This window comes from Coloeus monedula, assembly GCF_965178545.1.
Source record: "Coloeus monedula genome assembly, chromosome: 9".
Taxonomy (NCBI): domain Eukaryota; kingdom Metazoa; phylum Chordata; class Aves; order Passeriformes; family Corvidae; genus Coloeus; species Coloeus monedula.
The window spans coordinates 4,884,912-4,912,465 of NC_138789.1; the positions used below are offsets into that span (position 1 = coordinate 4,884,912).

A 27,554-nucleotide genomic window follows, 5' to 3' on the forward strand; every position below is an offset into this window, starting at 1 on the left:
TTAAGACCTCACTGTTTTTCTTTGTCCTCTCTTCAGAGTTAAGTCAGCCATCAGCACAGCACCAGTTTTCCATCAATTTGAGTCCAGAGTCAGTCTTTTCCAAGAGAGGATGTGTTCTGACTCTGGCATCCATAGTATGTCTCGTGTGTTGACCCCACAGCAGCCATGTGTCCAGCACATGTGTGTCCATAGGAGAAGCTGTGTCGATTTCTGTATCCCTGAGTGAAACATGAGATCACAAATGGAAGAGGTTCAGATCCAGAAATTTTAGCTAGCCCAAAGTATTTGGAATTTAAAGTAGAAATACTTTGCTTTTAAATTTTTTTCTTCTCTCCAGTGCTAGTACTTCACTGCTTTAAAACCCTAAACCCTAAAAATCAAGAACCCCATATCCAAAAGCCCAGAGTGGGTTATTTTTCAGTGCTGAAGGCAAAATGCTTGGATGGGAAGAGAGAGATTTTGCCTGTGAGCTTGTGAGAGTTTCTTAAAAGCAACACAGAGGAAAAGTTATTCTTGAGATTGCCATGGCCACAAATTTACCACTAGTCTGACAAGTACTCTGTGAATGCACTAAGTAAACTGCTCTACAAAAGCTGGATATCTGTAGTTCATTTCAGTCTGTATTTTGGAAGGAGTGTGAGCTTATTTTATCATTCCCAGCCCTGATACCCACTCCTTTTCTTGTGACTTGTGAAAATCCATTAATCTCTTTGGTTTTGTTTCCCTTTCTGTAAAATGAAGCTATAGTGCTGACTCAGGGCAAGGTTGAGACCCTTGCTGTGGGTTTTGGGGGCCTTCTGGGCATGGCCTCTGACCTCTGTGATTCACATCACCTCATTCCCAGAGGTATGTTGCGGATGAGTACACTTAGCCATTCAAAGCAAGAACACTGCAAAATCTGTCTGGAAAAACTTGAGATAAATTCATTATTTCATGCTAGCAGCATGGTGTTTGTTGTGTTTTCCCTCCCCCCTTATTCAGAATCCTGTCAGCATATGAGGTTGTCACCTTTTCAGCTGTTTCTTCATCTGAAATGGGATGGGCAAAGTTACATCCAGGAAAACTGTCGACTTTGTCTGTAAATGCTGAATATATTTTTTCCTGCTTGCCTGCAGTGGTTGTTTTTCTATTCTCTTAATTATGTATAAAATATTTTCAGCCATTTTCCAGCAAATATGACATAATCCATTTATTTTCAAGTAGTGTACCATTCCGTGCAATTCAGAGAATCTCTGTTTTCCAGGGTAACTGGCTACTTGAGGAAAATTAAGCCAGAATTATGAAGTCTCAAGTTCCATGCTGGCTTCAGCAAAGTCTAACTCTAAAATAACTCACTGATGACTCTAAGTGTTAGTTTAGTGTTGGTGAAAGCAAAGTTTGGCATAAACTCCTTTATGCCAAGTGAAACCTGTGCCAGGGAGAGGGTAATGAAACCTGCTGTGTTTGTGTGCTGTGAATTTGCAGTGGAGCAGGGGAAATGTCTGGTCTGATGTTGTTAAATACTCTGTGTTGTAGGTGTGTCTTGTAGGTTCACTGGGATTATGCTTTGGTCGGGTTATTAAACTGCTGATTCTGAGAGGGAAGAAAGAGCTGGTTGGATCTCCAGTGTTGATACTTTAGTTCTGCTTTTTTGTTGCTGATTCCTTGATCCCAGGATATGGGAGGTTAAATGAGTTATTTCTGGCTGGGTTACTTTTCAAGGGTATTGTCTGAAGCTCTGAATATCCTTGAAAAGGCAAAAATCTGATATTCTGGAGTCTGTGAGTAACTTGGATGCTTTATCTTCTGGCTGTGCCACTTGGTGGAGTGTGGGTGGAACAAACTGCACCCTGAGCATCACCCTGGCTGGTGCCTCGCACAGCCTCTGTGTGCTTGGGTGGTGGGGGGGACCAGGCTTTGTGCAGGTGGTGAAGAGGAGGGTCTGCAAATTGCTTGGAAGATGGACACACAGGGAAAGTCAGGCCTCAAGCATCAAACTCAGTTTAACAGTGCAGTGAAGATATGATGTGCTGAAGAGACTGAGCTTCCTGGAGGCATTGAAGTGCTTGGAAACAGGGTCTGAATTAATTAAATCCATGAAAGGGACATGAGTAAGTCCCTAAAGCCTGGGTGGTGAGTGCAGTGTTATGCAAGATCACAGAAAGTGACCTTAAAGCTCGTCCAGTCCCACCCCCTGCCATGGGCAGGGACACCTTCCACTGTCCCAGGTTGCTCCAAGCCCCGTCCAGCCTGGCTTTGGACACTTCGAGGGATCCAGGGGCAGCCACAGCTTCTCTGGGCACCCTGTGCCAGGGCCTCCCCATCCTCACAGGGAAAACTTCCTTCCCAATATCCCATCTAACCCTTCCTTCTGTCAGCATGAAGCCATTCCCCTTGTTCTGTCACTCCAGGCCCTTGTCCAAAGTCCTTCTCCAGCTCTTCTGTAGGTGTTCTCCACTAGAATGACAGTCTGGCTCCCAAACTGTCTCCTCCTATGGTTATCCTGTGGATTGGGAAAACCTCTTCCCTGCTGTAGAGGTGAAAGCTCTGCAGCCATTTGCCATTTTATCATTCAGAGACAGTGGCAAACCAGTTGGGACCATGCTGAGCATTTGATTTACTTATTTTTAGTTTTCTTGCATTACCTTTTCTGTATGGTTCTTTTTAATGTTAGTGCCAACTGTAAAGCTGGTGCATGTGTCTTGACTTAAAGACAGATTGTCTTGATCTGCACCTTCCGGATCATATGGCAGGCAGCAGTATCCTTGGATATGTGTTTTGTGGACAATATTAGCTTCAGGTGGCTCCCACCAGCAGCAGCACCTTGGATATCTTTGGATGAACCTGGAGGGAGCATGGATGGATTTCATGCCTCTGTCTTTCCAGGAGCAACTGGTACATGGCTAACTTCTGCTACTGTGTTTTGAAGTTTCTTTACTTGTTTTTGAGAGTGTGTGTCAGATTGAAAAGTGTTTTTAAAGCAGAAATTCTTCTCCTTTGCTGGAGAGAGGTGTTAGCCCTGTGACTTCTAGGAAAGCCAGGTTGGACAGGGCTTGGAGCAACCTGGTCTAGTGGAAGGTGTCCCTGCCCATGGCAAGGGGTGGCAGTGACTGGGCTTTAAGATCCCTTCCAACCCAGGCCATTTAGGATTCTGTGGCTTCCCATCAGCCAGAGAATGGGACTGAAGAACATGAGTGACTTAAGAACATGCCTCAGCAGGTGGCGGTGTTCAGTGGGATCAGTAATGCAAATCTCTTATTGGCTGTGATGTGACTTGCCTGTGAGATGGCACCTGGAGCCTGCATTGGAGGTTAGGATCCGTGTCTGAGCTGTGGAGCTGTGCTGTCCCCAGAGCTCCCCCTGGAGCTCTTGGACCAGGATTTTTCCTGGTTTCTACCAGCATGTTCTTGTTTCCTTGCTCTTGGCCCAGAGACTGGCTGGGGTGCCCAGGACTGCTGGGCTACGTGGTGAGGGGCCAGGCTGGCTGTGGACAGATCAGTCCCACTCCTTGCCTCACCTCATGCTGTGCTCTAGGCAAAACCTTGAATCATAGAATCATTAAGGTTGGAAAAGACTTAATGGATGCAGTGGTCTGGCTGTAAAAGTGAGGATAAGCTTTCCCTTCACTGCAGACTTGATTGATCCCTGCAGAAATACAATTACAGAATAGAATTAAAGAACACCTTGAGTTGGAAGGACCCATAAGGGTCATGGAGTCCCACTCCCTGCTCCTCACAGTGCTGCCTAAAACTAAACTGTGTGTCAGAGAGCTTCACCGAGAATCTCCTTGAACTCAGACAGGGTTGGTGACATGACTTCCCTGGGGAGCCGGTTCCAGTGACACCCCTCTCAGTGAACTTTTTCCTAATAGTCCAACCATGACCAGTCCAGGGGTTCATGTTAGAAAGCCCCTGTACAGTAGGTGGGTTGGCTGCCCCTTGGGACAGCCCTGGAGCTCAGAAGAGGATGTGCTCCAGCAGCAGGAGGAAGGCCAGCCTGCCTGCAGGCTTGCTGTGATCTAGGGCAGTGCCTGGGTCCCTTGTGAGATACAAGATGTAAAACATGGCAGCTCTTCTCCTCATGAGGAATTTGTTACAGATCCTTGATTGACTTTTCTTGCTGTACCTCCTGACTGTATTTTGAAAGCAGATTCTGTGCTAACATTTTTAATCTCAAAGGTAACTGACTTGCTTGTACAGAGGCTGTAGAAGAAGCAGTCAAGAAATTTACTTCTGTTTCTATTCCTCTGTGTCTGTACTACATGTCATAAACACCTGGGATTTTATCATCCTTAAAGTTGCCCGGTTTTCCTGCAAGCAGCCAGTAATTCACAGCCTGCCGAGGAGAGCAGGAATGTTTATGATGTGCCTGTGCCAGCCTTGGCCCTGTTATCTTGCTGTGTAAGAATAAACTGAAGTTATTCTTAGTGTCTAAAGCTCCATGAGTTTCTGGGTGCACAGACAGCTCATTGTGCTGCCTGCTGAGACAGTGCTGGGGATCACACTGAGGTTTTAGTGGGCAGTGTTGATCCTGGGGAGGGTGTCGGCTCTGACTCTTCCAGCAGCAGTGAAAGGGGAATGGTATTCCATTGGCTGAGCATAAACCAAACATGTTTTTCCTGTGCTGCATCGCAAACATTGACAGGGTATGATAGATTTTTTATTACCTTTCACAAGCAAACTAGAAATAGTTCACAGACATCTGCTGATAACAGTTTGAAAACTACTGTTCTCAAGCTACCCTGAAGTTGAATTACTTTGGAAAAAGTCTCTCTGACTTTGTCTGCTTCTGTAATCACAGAATCACAGAAAGGTTTGGGTTTAAACAGACCTTAAAGCCCATCCGGTCCTACACCCTGCCATGGGCAAGGACACCTTCCACTGTCCCAGGTTGCTCCAAGCCTCATCCAGCCTGGCCTTGGACACTTCGAGGGATCCATGGCCAGCCACAGCTTCTCATTGGTAAGTGGTACCTGGTACAATACACCCTGAGGATAATCAGCTCTAGGGGCAGGGATGGAATTGCCCTTCCTGACTGGGCTTAGGTTGGTCTGTGTTCTGTATCATCCGCTCCTGGTGGGGGCATTGCAGATCCTTGGGGTGGAAAGTTTCACTGCATAAGCAGTGCAGAAAAAATTAAATTGTTGTAACTGCTTTTGCCTGTGTAAGGCAAGCCTGGAACTCTCTCTCGGGCTCCAAATCTTTAAACTTGGCACAGCTACCTCTGTGAGAGCATGGCAGAAAGAGCTGTTGGTTTGACAACAACCCTGTGCGCGTTGACGGCGACGCTGGTATTTCTCCGTGTGTCTGTAACAATCCATTCATCTGGCACATGCTGCTGCTGCAGCCCTCTCCATGCCCAGACAGTGAGCCCTTTCATGGAGAAGTGCAGAGTCATATTTCTGAGTGCAAATTAGCTGGGGGATTGTTTGTAGTGTGGGCTCAGCCAAGCTCATTTCTGTGAGCAGCTCCAGTGCTGGAGCAGGGAAGATGTGGGCAGACACCCTGTGTGTGCACTGCCAGCAGATGGGGGAGCCCAGGGCTGGTCCCCTCTGCTGTCTTGGGGGACAGCTTACCAGGGCCAGGAGTCCTTCAGCCAAATGTCCTCCAATTTGTTCTTGCTGTCTCTTGCGTTTAGACTTTTCCATAGGGTGGTGCATCAGGAATATAACACTTCGCACTGGGATCATCATCCCAGGAGTGCTAAGGAACTGTCCCAACCTGCTGGGACTTGCTGGGATGCTCCTGGGATGCATTGCTGGTATTGTACTGGGTGATTCTGTGGTGAGGCTGCTGCTCTAGGGCAGCCCCAAGCTTGGGACAATGTCTTGAGTCCAGACTTTCTTCCTGCCTCTAACTCCCCTTTTCCAGGCCTTTGTGGGCAAGGGCTGATTGTTACTCTGGTGGAATGGACATATGTCAGTGGGGCACATGTGGGTCTCAGCCTTCTCTGACTGTATAGCTCACAAGGGGCAGGGGAGAAGCAAGTACTGATCTCTTCACTCTCTGTGACCAGTGACAGGAGCTGAGGAAATGGCTGGAGCTGTGTCAGGGGAGGATCAGGCTGGAGATCAGGGAAAAGGTTCTTCCCCCAGAGGGTGCTGGGACACTGCCCAGGCTCCCCAGGGAATGGGCACGGCCCCAAGGCTGCCAGAGCTCCAGGAGTGTTTGGACTCCCAGGGATGCACAGGGTAGGATTCTTGGGGTGTCTGTGCAGGGACAGGGGTTGGACTGGATGGTCCCTGTGGGTCCCTTCCAACTCAGCATATTCTGTGTGTTGGTCAAAGGAGCCTTCTTGGAGGTGGGCACAGAAAAGCACGAGGTGCCACAGTCAGCTCTGCAGGTCTAGCGTGGACCCCTGCAATGTGACTGCAAAGCCTGTGAAGGTGGCATTTTTCAAGCTGTTATTTAGTGAGCGTTTCCCTGGATGCACACATCCAGCCCTGCTGAGCTGGAAGGTGTCTCCCAGCTTTTGTGCCACATTTCTTCAGGAATCGTCACACATACACCAAATGCTTTACTGTTGAGGTTTTCTTCAGGATGTCTCTGTGCACCTGAGTATGGAGGCAGGTAGCAGCCTGCCGGAGACAGCTGTGGAGGGCTTACTGCTCTTGTCCTGTTGACAGTCCTATTCAGCCTGCAGCAACAACAAAGGAATTCCTGGTCCACTGGAGAGGCACAGGGTGTGGATGGAGATCAGCCCTGAGTGCAGAGCTGACCTCAAACAGACCTGTTGGGGTGGCAGTCCTGTTGCAGGGTCTGCAAAGGGATTGTTGAAAGCCTTCTAACAAAAACTGTAAATTACTCAACAGAGTGCAGGGCTTCCCTCAGGAGGCTGGTGAGCTGTGTTTTGAAGGGCACTGCTGGGGAAAGAAATCTGTGTTTTGGTGACCTTTGCATCAAGCTGTGGATAAAGTTTGAAAGTTCAAGGGATTCTACGGAATACTGTTGGTCTTCATTAACTATTTAACTTTGAGCATTTTCTGCCCTTCTAAACATAGCTGGTTTTCTCTCCAGAGGCAAAATCCTTCTGGATATCCAATTATCCTTTGCCACTTTGTAGGAAGAGCAGTTTATGACCTGTTCTTACATTTCCCTACTCCAAATGCTTTTGGACCTTTTCTACAAATGCTAAATTTGGGGTTCATCTCAGAGAACACTGTTGTTGTCACTCATTGAGCTCTTCCTCTTGTTCTGTTATTCTGTTATTTTAGGTTTGTGATGGCCTCAAAGAAAAGCTAGCTGAAAACCTTTATGAAGAATGGCTTTATTGTTGCCTATCAGCAAAGTTTTCACGTGAAAGGGTCAGTTACTGTGTAAAGCTCTCCAGTGTCACACAAAACATCCTGCCAGTTTCCACATCACAGAGCAGATTCTCAGTTGGTAAAAGAAGCTATCCTTTGCTCGAGAATTAGCTTGGTGTGTTTCTCATTGCCACCTGAACTCCAAATTAATGAGGTGAATTAAAATAATTCTGTTTTCGTTCCCTAATTTCTTACATTGTTTCTGTCAGCCAGCACTGGACAAGAGATGAAAAATGACTTGTTGTAGTCATTTAATTACACAGTATTCCAGCAAGACTTGTAGGATGTTTAGAATGAAAACTGATTTGTAATGAAGTCATATTTCATATTTTTAGTCAAGAGTTCTTAAAAATGTCTTGTCTGGAAGGGTACATTCTTAGACAGTTGGGAAGAATGGAACATAAGAGCCTCAGCCACATAACTTGGTTATGTTCAGCTAATCCTGTTCATCTCTGGGCAGGGCTTAGAGCAACCTGGATGTCTCGGTTTTGAAAGACAGGTGTCTGCTAAGGAAGGCAGAAGCCCCCCTTGAAGTGGCAGATATAACCCCTTTTTCCCTCTAAGTTATTATATTTGAAATCAAGGGCCTTTAGGCAAAGATGTGGGAAATAGGAATAACAGTTCTTTACTATATATATGTATATGTATATGTATATGTATATGTATATGTATATGTATATGTATATGTATATGTATATGTATATGTATATAACCAGTCAAACAAACAACAACAACTATGACAGTAACAGCACACACAAACCCAGTCCCAGCCTTCTCGGCTGTCGGGCCCTTTCCCCTCGGGTGCAGTTCCGCTCGCAGCCGGCAGGGGCGCTGGCGGCTCCCGGTGAGCAGGGCAGGTGCGATGGTTCCCCCGCGGCTGCAGGGGGCGCTCCGGAGCGAGCTCGGGGAGCACGCGGCACCGGTGCCCTGGGATCCCGGGGAGGGATGGAACAAAGGCTTCACAAACCCCTGGGCAGCTGATCCCGGACTCTCAGGAACAGCAGGCTGGAACAGCAGGCTGGAAACGGCAGGCTGGAACGGCAGGCGGGAACAGCAGGCTAGAGCGGCAGGGACGAGCACAAATCCCGGGTGGCAGGCGAGATGTATCCAGATGGGAGAACCCCACGGATGCCCAGGCAGGCAGGGTGAGCAGGGCTACAGCGTAGCGAAAACTCGAAGCAGCAGCAGCGGGGCAGGGCAGCCACAGCTCGGCCTCCAGCAGGGCAGGGAAAGCGGCTTTTGGGGTCCCGGCGTTGTTTCCAGCAGGAAGAGAAGAACGGCCAAAAGAAGGAAGCAGCAGCTCCTTTCTCTGCAGCTTCTCTCTCCGGACGCTCAGAGCGAACTCACCCCACACCCAGGTGTAGACAAAAGGAGTAGCCAGGCCCGCCCCACTCCCTTTTTTGTCTTTCTTAAGTACAGCTATTTGTCCCCTAGCAACATGCATATGGGAGAAAATTCCTTTAACAGAAAAAAAACCCTAAGACTAAACTAAAACCCCAACACTGGACTAATGGAAGGTGTCCCTTCCCATGGCGGGCAGGGAGGATGGGATGAGTTCAAAGTCCCTTCCAACCCAAACAATTCAATGGTTCTGTGATTCTATGATTTTGTGTAGAGCTGGTGAAAGCTCTTATTGGCTGGTGTGGGACAGGGAGGCAGCACTGGGTGCTTACTGGTACTTGTAGGACAAGCTTCTGACTTTTTCTGGGGGGAAAAAAGAAGCCCATAAATTTAAAAAGTAAGCTACTAAAGGACTTGGGTCTGTGTTTCCCTCCCTGCTGGGTGTCTGGTGGTCCATGGTGTGAGTGTTCTCACCAGGGGTGAGGCAGGCTTTGGTACCTTTGCACTGCTCTGTCTGCAGACTTGGTGCAGAGACCCAGAGCTTTTCAGGTGCTTCTGTTTTGGGGGACCTTTGGCAATGTGGTACAGGCCCATATATCAGTGTGACTGTGGAAAAATCAGTGGTACTGAGCACCTAAATGTGAAACCCATCCATTTTTTTGTTAGCAGCGCCAAGAATATTTCTAAATCTCAGTGTTCCTGCCCAGTGCCTTACACACTTGCATTAATCTCAAACAGCTGCATCAGCTGGTGTCTGAGTTAGCTGCTGGGAACAAGCTATCCTTTCAGAAATTACTCAACTGTTGCAATTAATTCCTCCTTTGAACAATTGATTTCAGAGGCCAGTCACCACCCATATCCTGCATATATGGGATTTCCAGGGCTTCCCTTAGGGGACTTGTTCCCTTGAAGCCAAATCTGCTTGGAAATACTCACAAGATGCAGCTGGTTTTTAGTTTCTTTTAAAGCTTAGCAGCAGGGTGAGAAGGGGGGGAACTAAAACAAGACAGAGAGAGGACTTGAGATTGAAGCAGCAGGAACCTCCTTTGCACTGTGGGAGAATTCCTATTGCATGGAACAGGGAAACTGTTACACAGGAATTTTTGACTTTTAGCATGAGGGAGCCATAAGGGTTGATTTAGGTTAGATATAAGGAAGAATTTTTTTACAATGAGGGTGGGGAGGCCCTGGCACAGGTTACCCCGAGAAGCTGTGGCTGACCCATCCCTGGATGTGTCCAAGGCCAGGCTGGACAGGGCTTGAGCAACTTGGGATCATGGAAGGCGTCCCTGCCCATGGCAGGGGATGGGATGGGCTTTAAGGTCTGTTCCACCCAAATCATTCTGGGATTCCGTGATTTGTCGTGGGGAGTGAGGGACAAGAAAGTGAGGTATTTCTTGAGGTAGCATGGAAAGAGCAAAGATCCTGGTGTGTACAGAAGTATGTACACACTTACATACATCTGTGAGTCATTCACTTGGACTTGGAAGACCATTGAAGGTTTTAAAATCAGTGCTGCTGCCAGCAAAATCCATTATCCACAGCTGCTGAAGGGCACGGGGAAAGAGTTAGAGGGGAGCCCTGTGTGCTGCATTCCTGTGCTGTGAAGTCCTGTTCTTGTACAGCTGCCCAGCCCAGGGAGCAGCGCTGCTTATGTTGCTGGTTCCAAGCTCCCACACAGCTCTCTGACACCCATCTGGGCCCAGGTGGCTTGGGGACCAAGTTAAAATAAAAAACAAAAGAAGGTACTTCCAAAAATCTGTCCTTAATTAGGGAAACCCTAGAATAAATCCGAAGTGCCTACGAAGCCAAAAAGTCTTATACATACATTAGAATTTTGGCAACTTATTTAAATGCTTAAACAGTTCTTTGAACTGGGGCTGAATGTTCAGGCCCTGTTAATGAAGTGTGCGAGCATAACTGTGCTAAAATAAGTGATTTAGATGGTTTGGATCTGTCCAGAGTCTCTGGACTGCATTATTTGGAGCTGTCTCATGGCATGTTATCCCTGATCCCACTGGTACCTGGGAGATTCGAGATACTGAGTCTCAAATTCACAGACGTGAGGTAGGGCTGGCAGACCAGAAAAAGAAAATCATGTATTACCTGAGTCTTGTCTCTGCTGGGTGAGCAAGAGCCATATCTGCCTGTTGGTGAGGGAGTGTTTGGAAAGATACAGGGAGCCCTGCTTGGTTTGTTGCTTTTGGGGAAGATCCTGGACAGGAGAACATGGAGTAGTTGACAGTAACTCCATTTAAAATCATGCAATAGACTATCAAATGGTTTGGGTTGGAAGGGACCTTAAAGTTCATCTTGTTCCACCCCCTGCCATGGGCAGGGACACCTTCCACTAGCCCAGGTTGCTCCAAGCCCCATCCAGCCTAGCCTTGGACACTTCCAGGGTCTTGATCTGTGGTAAAAACAGACATTTTCGCAGCTGAAATTAAATCCCTCTTACTGTGCTTCAGAAGTGTTTTGCTTCTGTCTTGTTTTGAGGTTTTTTCCTTCCTCTTTAGGATCCATCCCTTCTCTTCCACTCTCTTCTAGCTGCATTGTTTTCTAGTCAAGGTAATTCATCCCTGGCTCACAGTGGAAACTGCCACTTTGGGGGGGGTTATATTTTGACTTGGTTTTCTAAGCCTGGCAGCTTTCAGGCAAAAAGAGCAGGGAGAAATGACTCGTCTGTTACTTTATTTACCGCTTGTTTTGAGAAATCCAAATCCAAATTTATGTTTGACTCATTGGGGCTCCATGGCTGGACTCTGCTTTTTCAGTTATTTTTGGCTGGGCTGATCTCACACCCAGCATGAGCAGCCTGGGTGACAGGAGCTCAGCTCCGCTTAGACCAGGAGCTCTTGGGGCTGCCTCAAGGGACTGAAAGCCAAAGGCTTTTATGCAGGATCTAAACAATTCAGAGGTTAAAACTCCTATCCTGTGCCCTGTTCATTGTGTGTCGTAAGTGCTGTGGTAAGAAACACAGGCCTGCTGGAGTAAATTATTAATAGTGGCTGGGGCTAGATGAAATGGTGTGGATTTTCCAATGCTCTGGGGCCTGAAATTCTTGGAGCCTGCCCAGAGCACTGGGGGAACCCCCTGTGCAGTGCCTGTTGCTGCTGGCTCAGCTCAGAAGGTGCTCAGGAAGATGCTGATTCCTGCTCTGAGGGCTGAGCTTTGTCCTTGAATATTTGAGCACCTCTGTTAGCACAAGTTCTGGAACAGAGCACACAGAAATGTGCTTCCTCCATTGCTTTGGTTTGAGCTGTAACCTCTCTCTGAATGTTTCATTGCTTCTCAGCTTTGTGGAAAATGGCCAAGGGGAGTTACTGGTGCTTTTGTCACCAGTTTCTGTGTCACAGTTGTTAGGAATGATCTACTGACAGGCTTTCCATTGACTTTGGGCTTTGCTTTGGAGGAGACCCTGTGGGTTATGGGCATGTGGCCAACCTATGGCTCTTGCTTCAATTGAACTCAGTATTGGACCACATCCTATAACAAGCCTTGTGGGTGAACTGAATCCCTGCAGGCAGAGAGGAACCAAGGGAGACAGTTAAAATGGATATCTCTGGGGTTTCCTGGGACTTGGTTGCGTTCACAACTTAGTTCTGCAGTGTGTGGAAGCATCAGGAGCCCTGGAAAGCCATGTGCGTCCTCTTCCTGTGAACCACTTTCAGTGCAACCCCGGTATCAGGAGAATCCTGACCACTGTCATCCTTTGCATGTTCTCAGTGGAGTGACAGGAAGGACCCACTTGAACCTGGGTGTCCAGGTTTGGCCCTCACAGCCATAATGGGTGAACCCAATACCCTCTTCAAGCCCAGCAGTGTTCAAAACACTGACAAGAAGGGGAAAGGAGCCTCCTTACTGCTTTTGGTTTTGAAAGCTGGCTGCCTCCAGTCCTGACTCAGCTCTGCCCTGCTTGAAGGTGAAGCACTGACCCCGAAGCCGTCCCTCCCACCCTGTTTGCCAAAGGGAAAAGGTGGTAAATGTTAAATTCAGTAGGAATATTACTGCAGGGCCCTGGCTGTGGAGTTTGCCTCAGCTTGTGTCACAGCATGACCCCTACTCTGACAAGCCAGCGGTGCACAGGGTGCATTTTGTCCTCTAGTATTTTTCCTATACAGATGGTGAAGGTGAAAATTTTCTCCTCTGACCCATGCATGAGGTAAATAAACTAAGTAGCTTGGGAGGACAGGCCAGAGTGTGAAGACGTGAAAAAGGGAGTTTGTTATTTTTGATTCCCTTTTTGGGGAGGAAAAGAGGAGAACAACCATCAAATCCTAAATTAACTCCTCCTTGCAAACATAATTTGAGGAGACATTATCAAGCTAAAAATATGAGCAGTTTGTGAAAGGAGCCATTTTCCTCATATACTGCTACTCACATTACTTAATTTAAACAGGAGGTTCTTAGTGTCATGCTTAGATTTTCCACTGTGCACTATCCATGAGTTTTTTTGGGAGGGGGTATTTCACTCAGCGTGAACAATGAGGGCTTGTGTCCATGGTACGACTCCTGGTCAGAGCCAAAGTAAATACTGAAGTGGTTGTCGTTATGTCGACAGAAGCCCCTATATGAACATGAACATTATGTTCTCACTCAAACTTTTCAAAAATTTAACTTCTGTTTATTGGAAATGGGTTTAAATCTGAGGGGAAAAAGCTGCCATGTTACTGGAATAGAGGTGTCCATCTGGAGTAATGTTCTGGTCTATTTATTAAACTTTCTTTCTGAAAAGAGTGGGAGGAATTAGAATTTTTTTCCTCCCTTTTTCCTTGTTCTGTTGCACAGGCTTTAGGTTATAAATCTTGTAGGGGACCTTTTTTCTTTAAATTCTAGATGTTTTTAATCAGCTCTTGAAAATGGTGTTGCCGATCCACTCAAAAAACAGGATTTGAACCTAATGCCTGGTCAACAATATTGCTGATAGACTCTCACACATATAATGGTGCTGTGCTCACCAACCTGCTTTCAGAAAATACACCCAAAAATCCGGGCACTGCCTTAGTCTAAGGGCCATGTGGCCAAGCCATGCTCCTGGTGAGCTGAGTAGAGTTGGGTTGCAGTGATCCACTCTGTTTGTCCTGTCAAGTGCAGATCATGCACCAGTAAGGATAAGAGGATTTAGTAAAAACACTTTTTCAGGACAGGCAAGTGGGCAGAGGTGATAGCATCTCTTGTGTGCTGTGTTCTTACCACCAAACTGAAGTCTTAGCTGTGTACTTGGCTTCTTGAAGTGCTAGAGTGCTGCAGAAGATGTGTTTATAATGTGGAGTGTCCTGATGTGCCTCTCAGGGCTTGAGGAGCTCTTGCTCCCAGTGAGAAGTCCTGCTCACATTTTAATTAGCTTGTTTTTCTTGTGCAGGGGTTGTCATTTCAGAGAAAAAAAAAAAAAAAAAGAGGGAAAAATAAAGTATGTGCCTGTTTTTCCACACAGTGCTATTGCAAACACCAGAGCTGCTATTTTTTTCTGGGGAGAAGGTGGATTGGTTCACAAACTACAGAAGGAGTCAGTGCTGATACTGTTTGATCTTAAATTAATTATTCTGGAACTAATAGTGATAATTGCTTTTGTAATGGCTTGGTTGTTTGGGTTTTGGGGAAGAGGTTGTTTGGTTTGGTTTGGGGTGTTTTTTGGTTGGGTTTTTTGAGCTCAAAGCTGGAAAAACAAAGGTTTGCCAAACTGCTAGTCATAGGGCATGTTTCATCCAGGGTGGAACAAACTTTATTGCCTTTGAGGACTTTGGGCTTAGAAATGCTGCTGGGTGGACAGTCCTGGAGACAGCTGTCCCTCCTTTGTGCCAGAGCCTTGGCTCATCCATGTCTTCAAGAGGTCTACTGGGATGTGAATTTACCTTCCTTGTATCACCATGACAGCCTGGGCAGTGAAGTCATAGAATCATGGAATGGTTTGGGTTGGAAAATGCCATTTTCTTCCAGCAGATTCCTTGTAGGTAGATCTAGAGATCCCTTCAGCTCCCATTTGTGCATCTCACTTCTGGCTGGAGGATGTTGGCTGGTTGTGTCTTCCAGGGTGAATTTTTTCAAGGGTCTGCTGCCCTACCAGGATGGAGTACTCCAGGTGTGATAGGAGGAGCATCCTTCAACACCCTTGTTGTGCTTGGAGAGGCAAAGGTCTTGCTCTAACTCTCCCAATCGCTGTCATTCAACTTCAGGGTTTCTTCTGCTAGTCAGAGATTTGGGCTTAATGAAACAACTCTGAGCAACTGAGGAAACAGCTTTCCATCATGGTAATCCTTTTCTCTGAGGTCGAATGACTCTACATTTCCGCGTTGTCCAGGAAATTCATGTTTCATTTGGGAGCTCTTGGTTTCTGTTGCACATCCCTGCAAACAGCTCCCCATCTAAAACATTTTGGCCTTGTGTGTGCACAAAGTTGAATGGAGAAGGATCTCCTGGCTGAGATGGGAGCAGCCAAGATAAAACTGCAATTAATTTGACATGTATGCAGCTGAAGTTTCCCCTTTCCCTGCCCAGACTATAGCCCTTCATATGTCCCCACTGATATTATGTGAGGTTAGAAGGACTGGGATGAGGTTAGAAAGAATGGGATAAGGCTTGCTGAAGGAAAGAGGCACGTGGACCTGACTCTGTGGGAGCTATGTGCTTACTTTAAGGGTCTCCATGGTCCTTAAGGCTGGTCTGTACCTGGAAAAGATGATGTTGTGGGATGACCTTCAGCACTCCCCAGGGTGGCCACAGTCATCTTGGCCTCGTCTGTGTGATGCCCAATTGCAGTGTGGCCCCAGTACCACCTTCTTGGTGCCACTGCAGCTCCAGTGATGACCATGAACATGAAGCCGTTTTCCCAATTCTCTGGTATTTTAGGAATTGTGGAGCTGTTGTTCGCTGACTGTGCAGCGGGAACGTGGGAGGAAAGCAGAGTGAGACGTGAAATGCCTTGGTGACTGTGGGAGCCCAAGGAAGTGCATGAAAATGGGCTCCAGGGAATGAGCTTCATCCAATAAAACACATGGAGCAAGTTGGACTTAGACCAAGTCAACGCTTTGACTGTTTTAGTCCAGTTTGAACATTGTTGCAAACTAGATCTGCAGTGCAGCATGAGCCACAGTCTTGGTCGAAAGCAAACCCTGAAGCCATGACTAAGCCCAGCCTTGCTCTGTCACAGGAGAGAAGTTAATGACACAGGGACCAGCCTCTCTTCACTTGCTGAACTTTCACTATTTATTGTTTCAACAGACAGGAATAAATATTCAACAAATAAGCCTCCTGGCCTTATGTGATTATGGTGTTCTGATTATAAATAAACTGAAAATCCAAGTTCTTGGTTCTCTTTTAATTTAAAGCGGGCTAGACTGCATGGGAATGGTATGTTCCTGTTGCACAAGCTGAAAAGAGTTCATGCCCTGGTTTTCATCTGTAGTTTTTCATCTTGGTAGGAGGTTTTCATCTTGGAGTGGAGGTATTTTCCTGAAATAGTTTTGGAGTAGCTGTAGGGTTTGGGATGTGGCTCCTTTCTGCATGTCCTCCCCTGGCTACAGGGAGCTCTGGCTTTAAGTAAGATGAAGGATTGTCTGGGAAGTGTCTTTGGGTCTCTCGAGCTGGAGGATGAAACAAGAAATGTATAGCAGTTGAGGGGGGCTTCCAGCAACCTCCCCTCAGTGATGTGTTTCACACTGTCTTTACTGTCTGCACCGGACCTTGTGGGACTATTTATACTCCCAGAGGAATATGAAGGGATTATAAATTCCCAGTGGAGTTTGCTGAGCTGTGTTCTGCCATGGGACTGTGCTTTCCTGCCCATTCCAGCTAGGAAAAATGAGCAGCCCTTTCAGTGACAGGATTTGTCGTGGGATCTGCCACAGCCCCATGCTGGGTGTGCAAAGCCCTGGTCCCAGGGAAGGCAGCTGGGGAGGAGCAGCTGGGATGGGACTTGGCTCACTTGTCCTGTGACCTGAAGGCTTGAGCGTCCCAGGCAGAGAGCAGCGTGTGGCCCCTGTGGGAGCCATTTCCATGGGATTGCTGTCAGGGATGTGAATCTGTGCCTCCTGTTCCAGTCTGTTCAGCTTAACCCTGAGGGAAAAAACCATTCTTCAGCAAGCACTGTGTCCCTTCCCTCCACTAACAGCACATTTCAGTTACTTGTTTCAGTTATTCAGTGGTTCTTATCTCAACCCACAGGCTTTATTCCCCTCCCCATCCCACAGTGGTGGTACTCAGTTGCCAGCTGGGGTTAAACCCCGACTGCATGTTGTCTTTTCCGGTGGCTGGACTGGACAGAGCACTCCATGGTAAAGCAAAGGCACAAACCTAGTGCTAACGTGCTCCCTTTGCTCTTGCTTTGCCAGGGCAGCCACTGACCACAACATTGACAACACCACAGCAATCCTCAGGGAGTGGCTGAAGAATGTGCAGCACCTGTACCACGATGTGGAGTGGAGGCCCATGGAGGAACCCCCGTGAGTACCTGGGAGGGACTCTTGGTTGCACAGCCCAAATTCCCGAGGTTTTCACTTTCCAAACTGGGAGTTGTACTAAATGTCCAAGCATTAAAATGTGGTTTATTTGCTTTCTGGGATCTGTCCCATTAAAATTGTGTTCTTATGGAAAAAGGTAAGATAAGGTCTCTGTAGAAAGGTCTCTGACTTCAGTGAAGCACCTCATGCAGAATTTTGTGGAAGAAAGTATTTTCCATTCAGTTATTTAGCATCTGTAGCTGCTCTCTTTGCATGGTAAACAAATTACATCAAGAGCTACAGGGAATTAAAACTATCATTCTTTATTTGCAAGGAAGCATAAAAATTATAGCCCATTCCATAGCATCTATGAAAGCTCTGAGACATCAAGTATTCAGTAAGTGCTGAGCCAGAGAACTAGATTTAATTCCACATATTATGCTTTTGCATGACTTGCAGGACCATTGCTTTGAAATATGGTGTGTTGGATTTTTATTACTTTAATTTTTGTTTATTTTTAGGATCAGCTGTTCCTGGGTTTGTTCTGTTTTCAGTTTCTTCCATCAAGGAAAATTACATCAGTTTCCCCTTCCTTTAGGCTTGCTTTTATATTTGAGTTCCTCGCTGCAGTGATGGGGAGTTTGTGGTACAAGCCCCCAGGGAATGCTGGTTTTATTGACATTTTTAATCCTTTCATTTGAATTGAGTTTTCTTCATCCTGCCAAACTTGGTGCTTTTTAAGGTCTGCAAAAAGCTTTTGAAATTCTTAGTTCCTTCCCTGACTTACGCTGGCACTGTTTCAGACTCCTGTATTTTTATTCCTCATTGGGATCTGCTCATGAGTTCCCTTCCATCTTTGTTAAAAAGCCTTTGCTTTTGGGGCTGATCCTGAAGGCAGAGCCATGCACATGATTTTGCTGCTGTGCTGGGGCCTGTGGGGCCAGGTGTTGGAAGATTTAGGAGCTGTTCCCGGGATGTGTTAACAGTTCCTAATAATGCCCAGAGCCCAGGGGAGTCCCGGCTGTCTTCATCTTCACATCCCAGCTCTGCTGGTTCTGCTGGGCCGAGGGGAGCTGGATTTGCAGCCTAGCAGAGGGCAGATGAGTTTGTACCTGAGGTTGGGTGGGGTCAGTGAGCTGCAGGTCACTTTGGAGGGGTCCCCTCTCTGCTGCCGCAGCAACTCCTGGGTTGGATGGTGCTGCTTTGCTGGGTCATCAGAAAACTGTGGCACTGCTTGTTCTCTGATGCCCTCTGTGCTCATGCCAGCACAGAACTTGGAATTATTCTCCCTCAAAACCTCTCCTGGGTTGCCTGAGGTGACTCTCATGCTGTTTTGCTTTCATAATGAAGGCAGTAAGGGAACTACTTTTTTCTTTTTCCCTTTTTCCCTTTTTTCTTTCTTTTTTTTTTCTCTTTTTCTCTTTTTTCTTTTTTCTGTTTTTTCTTTCTTTCTTTTTTTTTTCTTTTTTTCTCTTTTTTCTTTTTTCTCTTTTTTCTTTTTTTCTTTCTTTCTTTTTTTCTTTTTTTCTGGTGTAATAAAGCCCAGACATGGATTACAGTCACTTCTTTTTTCTTGTCTAGGTCTTACCCAGAAGAAATTGGGCCAAAACATTGGCCAAGCTCCCGATTCACTCATGTGATGAAGCTGCGACAGGCTGCCGTGCGTGCTGCCCGGGAGAAGTGGTCAGACTATATCCTGGTAAATACAAGTTTGATTTATTAGCTGGCCTCAGGCAAAAGCTTTCCAGGTGCTTACTTGGATACTGGGGGCTGTCAAAAAGTTTTCTCTCCATCTAAAGACAAATTGAGATGTCGTGGGTCATTTCTTGGTCTGGTGAGCCAGAGACTTTGCAGTGAGGGCGGTGAGTCCTTGGGTAAGCTTGGAGCTTTTTCCGCAGGCATCAGGATTGAACACAGTCCTGGTGGTGGGAGGTACCTACAAGGTACTCAGATTGAAACCCCACTGTTTGGGGTGAAATGGTGAAATGTAAAGGAAATAGCTGTGCAGAGCAGTTGTGGGAAGATGCTGCCTTGGTCGCTGTGAGGGGGGTTGTTCCCAAAGCCTCCAAGCAAGGTGAGGTGTGAGGGCAGTTTAGGAGTTGTCCTTGATGCTCTTCACAGAATGAACTCGTCCTGAATTTTCAGTGATGTTATTTTCCCTTGCAGCTCCCTGGTGTCTGTGCTGGTATGAGGTTGTGTCCAGTCAGGGAAGCTCTCTGCCCATCTCATTGCTGTGCCCAGGCGCAGCTGCCCCCAGGTTTCCCTGTGGCAGCCCTGTGCCCTATGGAGTCAAACCCACCAGCTCACTGCTTTTAGGGTGGTTTTTTGCCAACCTCATGGATTCATAAAATTGTTAAGGTTGGAAAATACCTGAGATCTCTGAGTCCAGTTGTTGACCTGCCATGTTCACCATTAAGCCACATTCCCAAGTACCAGATGCACACATTTTTTGAACACTTTCCAGGGATGGTGACTCCACCCCTGCCCTGGACAGCCTATTTCAATGCTTGGCCACTCTTTTAGAAGAAATTTTTCTTAATATCCAATCTAAACTTCCCATGGTGCAGAGCCCAATGCCCCCCAGCTGCCCCCTCCTGTCAGGGAGTTGTGCAGAGCCACAAGGTCTCTCCTGAGCCCTCCAGCTCCCTCAGCTGCTCCTGGTGCTCTAGCCCCTTCCCCAGCTCCATTCCCTTCCCTGGACGTGCTCCAGCCCCTCAAGGTCTTTTCTCATTGTGAGGGACCAGAGGTGCCCTAGCAGTGGCAGCACAGGGGACAGGCACTGCCTTGGGCCTGTGGCCACACCAGGGCTGGTCATGTCCCTCTGGCTGTCTCATTCCCAGGAAAGCATCAGGGGAATCGTACTGTTTCATCTATTAACAATTTTTTTTCCTTCTTCCTTCTCTCTGTAGTTTATTGATGCAGATAACTTACTGACCAACCCCCAGACTCTGAACCTGCTGATAGCAGAAAACAAGACACTGGTGGCACCGATGCTTGAGTCCCGCTCCCTCTACTCCAACTTCTGGTGTGGCATCACTCCCCAGGCAGGTGACCTCGTGGAGGGTGCTGGGGAGCTGTGTGAGTGGTGTCCTCCAGGGGCTCCTGCCCCTGCCTCTGGAGCAGCAGGCATCCTTCCTGTTCTTCCCATCCTTCCTGTGGGCTTTCCCATCTGCTGCTGTAGTCTTTTTCTTCTGACCAGAAGCTGCTGTAGCTCTGAGGTGGTGTTAACACATGATACAATTCCACTAACCACACAAAAATTACTGATAAACAGATCAGAATTTTTTTAAGGTGGTTCCATGTTTGTATAATGGCCTTAAAACCCCCTTTTAGGCCAGTTTTTCTATATAGTGATGCTAATCCAAGAGGAATTTGCTTTTCTTTCCACAGCTCTCCATTGTGTCTAAGTTATCTTTCTCATCTATGAACAAGATTTTTGAAATGGGGCAACATCCTTTGCCTTGTAGGGACTGTGTGTGCTGAAGTAGGCATGTAATAGGTACTGGTGCTGAGCCTGAAAATCAGAGTTTCATGTTACCTTTTCAATGTTACCTTTTCATGTTACTTCTGACCCACATAACAACTGCATTGGGTCAGAGCACAGGTTCATCTGCAGATGTCCAGGGATTAGTATAAGGATAGGGCAAAAAAGTGTTACTTCCCCAAAATATTTTTCTATCCTCTGGAAATTCCCTTCCAGATTTTTGAGGAATATATTTGTCTTCAAAGCTTGCAGTGATTTTTTTTTATTCTACAGAATTCCCTGTCTTAATCTAAACTTCTGGCAAGGAGTTGCACAGTTCAGACTAAGTAATTGGATAAAAAAAAGTAGTAGGAAAGGGTCCAGAACTTTCCAAATTCTTGGGAAGTAAATACAGAGATAAGAAAAGGGGTGTGGTGAGGTGTGTTTACTTGTTTCACTTGGGTTTGTTTACTTTGTTCAAAAATAAACTTCATTTCAAAGGTACTGATTGTGCTCTAAGTTCTTAAGTCTAAGTTGTGAGTCAGCCAGGTTTTCCACTGGGGTACATCAGCCCTGCTCCACAGGCTGAAGGGCATCTCTGCCCATGTGCACCAGCCCCAGCCCTACCTCTCCAGCAGGAAGAGAGGAAAACCAGCAAAGGCATCTTGCAAAATTTGGTTAAAAAGAAATCTTGCTGAAGTGAACAGGAAAGTTCTCCCTTTATTTTTCCTTTTCTTTTGTGTCTGCACCAGTCCCAGGGCTTCGTGTGCTCAGCGTTGCTCTCCCAGGGGACTCAGGGAGGGAATAACAGCTGGAGCATGCCCTGAAACATGGCCTCCCCCTGGCACCGAGCCACGGCGAGCCAAGCCCAGTTCCAGACAGGCTGACATTTATCTGTCACACAGCAAACCCTGGGAGATGCAGCACGGCAACAGCGTGGGGGGGTTGGAGCCCTCCTTGCCTACATATGATTCACGAGCAGGGAACAGCCCCAAAGACGTGGAGCGAGCCACTGGAGGAGGAAAGATGAGTGTCCAGCATCTTCACCTGCAGGCATTCTCAGGTGTCTGTTAAAGGCTGGGCATGTTAACGCTTCCTTTGGTGGGAATGCCAGTCACATCTCTTCGCACGTGCTCCTTACTGTGGCTCTTGGGATGGCTGTCTGGGATAGCCCATCCTCACAGTATGGTCACGGTGTATCTGAAGGGCAGAGGGAGATGGCCGATCCATAACCAGGCACGTGCACCACACCATGGCCCTGCATAGCCCAGGGCAGAGCAGTTCTGCCAGCATTTGCTCAGCCAATGCCTGAATGCTCATGGAAAACAGAACATTAATGGAGCTTTAACTTCTTTTAGTGACTCATTGTTTCTGTAAATCCCAGAATCTGCTCTGGATTCAACCATCCAGATGTCAATTTGGTGTTCTAGGATTTTCTTCCTGAGGGAATTCAGTGTATTTATTTCCACATGAGCCACACACTGGGTGATGCACCCAGAGTGCTGGAAGACTGGCAGAGCTCCTGGGTACAGGGAATTATCCAGCAGCTGACTGAAGTGCCTCCCTAGGCAGAGTCAGGAGTGAGTGTCAAACCTGCTTGCCCTGGGATGGAGGAAGCAGGGATTCTTACACAGCTGGTGGAGACTGAGATGTTGCCTTCACTGCAGTGTCAACAAATGGTTTTTGTAAAATTCAGGGATAGAATTAATTTGCAGGTCCTACTTTCTGAGATACTAAATGGACTTTGTGCCTGTTGAATGTGGAGGATGTCATGGATGCTCAGCAGCTTCCAGGATCAGGCTGGAGAGTCTAATTGCAAAAAGGGTTTTGAAGAACCAGGAGAAAATAGTCTGATGTTTGAAGCTCCATTGCAGGGGAATTTTGCAGTGGACAGGCTTGGATCTCCAAGAGCTCCTAAAATGGAGGGAGAAGGTCAGTCTTTAACTTTTGGAATGAAGACTGTTTCTAAATACTTGACTGAGCCCTTTCCAAATGGGAGACACTGAAAAAGCTGAGAGTCGAGCCCTGGTGAACCTCTGCTGGAGAGGTCAGGGCATGAGCTTTTGCTAAGGAACAGCTTTGAAACAGGGATCTCTTGTAACAACAGCCCCCTCTTTGTGGTTTCAGGGCTATTACAAGAGGACCTTGGAGTATCCCCTGATTCGGGAATGGAAGAGGATGGGCTGTTTTGCTGTCCCCATGATCCATTCCACATTCCTTATTGACCTGAGGAAGGAGGCCTCCACCAAGCTGATGTTCTACCCCCCACACCAGGACTACACCTGGAGCTTCGATGATATCATGGTCTTTGCCTTCTCCAGTCGCCAAGCAGGTGTGTCCAGGGCCTCTGCTGGGGAGGGGTCACTCCTAGAGAGACACAGACCTCCTCTGCAGGTTCACAGCCCAAAAGTCCTGGATGGACTTCTGTGGGGAGTTCAGACCCTATTCCCTTTCCTCTCTGGGATCCGGTCAGGGATAACCAGCAGCAAGTGACTGGAAAGGCAGTTTTGGATTGCTGCTAGCTTCAAAGGATTTGGGGGCTGTTCTTGGGATGGGGCCATAATTCAGAGACAAAACATGTGACTCTGCCTTTGGTTTGTGTCATGGCAGCTGAACACAGGTGGGTGCTGGGAGAGTGGAAGGTGGTCTGCTGGTGAGATATCTAAAGTCACCACTTCCAAAAGATCCATGAGGAAAGGGGTGGGGGCAAGAGACTCTTCTTAAATCATAGAATCCTAGAACAGTTCAGGTTGGGAGGGACCTTAAAGCTCATCTCATTCTAATCCCCTGCCATGGGCACAGACACCTTCCATGAGACCAGGTTGCTCCAAGCCCCATCCGGCCTGGCCTTGGGTACTTCCAGGGAGAGGAAATCTCTGGCTGTTCATGTTTGGAGAGAGCTCCAGGTGTCGCTGAGACATCACTGTCTCTTAAGTGCCTGATGCTTCTGCTGTTCATGCCTGTGGTGAGGATGTTTAGTCCCATTTATTTCTGGAGAGTGGCTCTTGTGAGTGTTCTGTCTCCAGCAGAGTCCAGGCTGGCAGACCTGTGTGTAGCAGTGTCAGAGCTGAAGGGGGCTGCCAGGACTGTAATGGCTATCTGTGTTGTTGTTTGCGTGCTATGTTGAAAAGGGAAGAGTTTGAGGCATTATAAGGAAAACGGGATTGGTGAAACTTCAGCAGCACCTGTAAGTGCCTTCTGTTCAGAGATCGTGAGTGGGTTGGTGACTTTCTGGGGTGAATTAGCAGGGAAAAGTTGTTCATGGGTCCTCTGAGTGATGTGCAGTTGGTGCTCCCTGTCCTCTGCAGAAGATGTAAAGTTAAGGAGAGCAGGAAGGGCTGCTCTTGGGAACAGACAGGCAGGGAGAAAGCCAAGGGAAGAAGGGTGGTTGTTGTTGTTGTTCTGCAGGCTGAGCCTGCCTCCCCACTGTTCCCAGAACAGCACAGCAGCCACAAGCTGCCTGTAGCTTCCCTTTTAGTGGTGGGTCTGGTTGGCAGGTCTTGGCAGCACCAAAAATGATGTTGTTTTCTTGGCAGACTGAGCAGGGCGTTCTCAAAATCAGCTGTGAGAGGGTGAGGAGTGTCAGATAAGATGAATGATGGAGGAGAGGCAGCAAGAGCTGAAATTGGAACCCTTGGGGGACAGAGGTGAGAAGTGAATTGCAGAGCAGATTCAGGGTCCTGACTTTCAGTCAGGACACCAGAGCAGAATCACAGAGTCAAGACCCCCAAGGCCATTGAGTCCAGCATTTCCTCAGCGCTGCCAAATCCATCACTGAACCATGTCCCCAGGTGCCACGTCTTGGCTCCAGAGGAAAGTTGAAGTTTAAGTTTGGAGAGCAAAGCAGGCTGCTTCGAATCTACCCCCCCACACCCCCCACTTCTTCCCTCTGACAGCTTTCCCAGAAGTGCAGCCTCCAATCCATGTGGTAACTGTAGTGCATTAGCTCCAGCTGCTTCAGAAATATTTCAGGGATTCAAACCCATCAGTTTTTCCTTCCATCCTAGAACACTGGCTTTTTCCAGGACTGACCCATGACATGAAAGGCTTTGCTCCAGCTGTCTGGCCCGTTGATCTGCTCAGAATGTTGGCTTGTGTCCTGGGCTGAGTTTTGTCACCCAGGATAAAAGGATGACATCCAAGTTCAGAAATGTGAAAAATGTGTGAGCTTCGAGGTAAACTTCTCTTTGGAGTAATTTCATTTACTTTCCCTGAAGTCAGAAATTATGTTGGCTTTTATCCCAGCCAAGTGCTGTGCTTAACACCTCAGATCAAACTATCGATTTCCAACAGGGGATCTGCTGCTGGAAGCAGCTGTTCTGTGATACTCCAAAGAGGTGGTCCTACCTCTGTGAGAGGACGTGGCCTGTGTGGGAGTCCTGACTCTGAACAAAACTCAGAGCAGGTGTGTTACTGCCAACACTGGACTCTGCAGAGCCCCTTGCACTCACAGGAGAGCTTTTAGCCATCCAGGTCAGCCTGGAGAAAAGGAGCCTTGCGTGAGACTTTAGAGCTTCTTCCAGTGCCTAAAGGGGCTCCCAGAGAGCTAGAGAGGGACTTGGACAAGGGATGGAGTGACAGGATAGAGGGAATGGCTTCTGACTGCCAGAGGGCAGGGTTAGATGGGATATTGGGAAGGAATTGTTCCCTGGGAGGGTGGGGAGGCCGTGGCACGGGTGCCCAGAGCAGCTGTGGCTGCCCCATCCCTGGAAGTGTCCAAAGCCAGTTTGGACAAGGCTTGGAGCAACCTGGGCTAGTGGAAGGTGTCCCTGCCCATGGCAGGGGTGGAATGAGGTGAGTTTTATGGTCCCTTCTAGCCCAAACCATTCCATGATTCCATGATCTCCTGAGCTGCCTTTCAGCCTGGGTCTCTGAAGCCCTTGAGCCAGCCAGCAGGAAGGTCTGGTCACAGGGAAGTGGGGGCAATTTTGGTTCAACTGTAGCTGTAGTTTTAGGACATGACTGTCCTAAATTTGTGACTGTAAATTTATGACTGTATCTATGTCCTAAGTTTATGACTGTAAATACTGGACACTGCCTTTAAAGCCTGTTAATAATAATACAAATACCTTAGTTTTTCTATCCCTTGTAGCAATCATTTAACTTTATTATAAAAACAGAGTTGGAGAGTGAGTCCCCATCCCCACTTTATGGGAGCTTTACAATTTTAAAGTACCTTTTATCCCAGACAGAACAGGAACACTGGTGTGAATCTGTGCAGATTAAGTGTGTTCAAGGCAGTGGAAGATAAGAACAGAGATCAGTGAGCCAGAGAAGATTTGTTGATTAGATCAGTGCCAAATCCATTAATGTCAGCAGGTAGTATTTTTTTATTCTGCCATTTAACTAAATTGCAGCTGACAGCTGAATGTGTTTTGGCAAGTAGCATAGCCAGCAATTTACTTGTAGAACTTAAAATGAGAGAAACACCAGGGTCATTAGTGCTGACAGTTCTGCCCTGCTAAAAATACCAGGGATTAGGGGCACTAATAGATGAAAGCATCAGCACACCAGGTAGTGTCTGCTTTTCATTTATTTTCTCGAGGGAGGGGGCTGGTTAAGCTTGTTTCATTAAAAAAAAAAAAAAAAAAAGATAAAGGCAGTTGTTGGCCTTGGGTTCTAGCAGCTTTGATTTGGGTTAGTTAATAAAGGACCTTAGCAGAACTCAATGAAAAACAACAGAAATACTTCCCTTGGCTTCTCTGGATGTGGCTTTTGAGCATGTTGCCTGATTTTACAGACAGAGTTACAGCCAGTGGTAAGCAAACCCTTGTCATCCCAGGGGGAAAAGTGTTTTGCTGATGCTGGGGTGTTCCCACTGTGAGTCTGTGCCCTGCAAATGCATCTGTTCTGAGGACAGGCTTTGCACCTTCTCTCTGTTTCCCACCTTCAACAAGCAGTTGCTAAAGCTTTTGAGTAGAAGGGTGTTACATTATCACATCTGTTCTCCTCACTGGTGTCTCGCTCTGGGATTTTCCTTTAATCTTCAGCACACAGTAAAAATTAGTCCTGGAGAGGAAAGGACCATGTTTGGTGGTGACCTGGCATTTTGAAGGTTGTTGTCATATGTATTCCTCAAAGTCCTTTGCCAGCACAGGTGAAAATGTATCAGAGCAAAAGGAAGCAGTGATAAAGATTAGAACAGGTTGGGTTAGAAGGGACCTTAAAGCTCATCTCGTTTTGTTTCAGGAACACCTTCCACTATCCCAGGCTGCTCCAAGCTCCCTTCAGCCTGGCCTTGGACACTGCCAAGGTTGTGGCAGCCACAGCTTCTCTGGGCAACCTGTGCAAGGGCCTCAGCACCCTCACAGGGAACAATTTCTTCCCAATATCCAATCAAAGCACACTCTGTTTCAGTGGGAAGCCATTCTCCCTCATCCTGTCACCCCAGGCCCTTGGGGTTAGTTAGGCAACCAGTAGGGATTGGTTTTATGAGAGAGGCCACTTGCTGCCAGCAACGCAAAACAGAAAGTGGAACTGGAATGATTTTGAATTGTTTGCTTATGAAGCAGAACTTTTTGGGACTGAGGTCCTGGCACAAGTGTGTTGGTAGCTATGTAGCCACAGAGCAGTGAAATGCCCTGGTAGCAGGCCTGATTGTAGTTTCTGCTTTTCTGTGATCTCCAGGAGTACAGATGTTCATCTGCAACCGTGAGCACTATGGGTTCCTTCCCATGCCCCTGAAACCACAACAGTCACTGCAGGAGGAAGCTGAGAACTTTGTGCACACCCTGATCGAGGCCATGAGTGAGTTGCTGTGTATTTGCCATGATGGACCCCCCCCAAGTTAATGCCTACAGAGCTCTCCTGCCAGCGGCCCAACTCTCATTCTCCTGAAGTCTGCATCCTGACCTGACCACTCTCATAGTGTTTTGATACACAGTTTTCTGAAATTTTCCACCACTTCTCTACCTAGGGATATAATTGCTTCACAGTCAGGTCAGCACCATCCACGAAATCCCGCAACTTCCCCAGATCAAATGCATCTTTCGGGTGGAATGGGTGCTGCATGTCCATGTTTTCTTCCTGATGT

The 27,554-nt window shown here is 47.3% G+C and overlaps 1 protein-coding gene across 1 annotated transcript in view; it reads left to right on the forward strand.

Moving 5' to 3' along the window:
- The window catches only part of COLGALT2 (collagen beta(1-O)galactosyltransferase 2), a gene marked incomplete at its 5' end in the record, with an annotated part of 48,376 nt that overhangs the window by 14,118 nt on the left and 6,704 nt on the right, over nt 1–27,554 (forward strand). Inside the window, 5 exons of the mRNA XM_082286968.1 lie at nt 16,951–17,061; nt 18,640–18,757; nt 19,968–20,102; nt 22,649–22,853; nt 27,149–27,268. Of these exons, the coding sequence (XP_082143094.1) occupies nt 16,951–17,061; nt 18,640–18,757; nt 19,968–20,102; nt 22,649–22,853; nt 27,149–27,268 (689 nt within the window). The remainder of the gene's footprint in view (nt 1–16,950; nt 17,062–18,639; nt 18,758–19,967; nt 20,103–22,648; nt 22,854–27,148; nt 27,269–27,554) is intronic.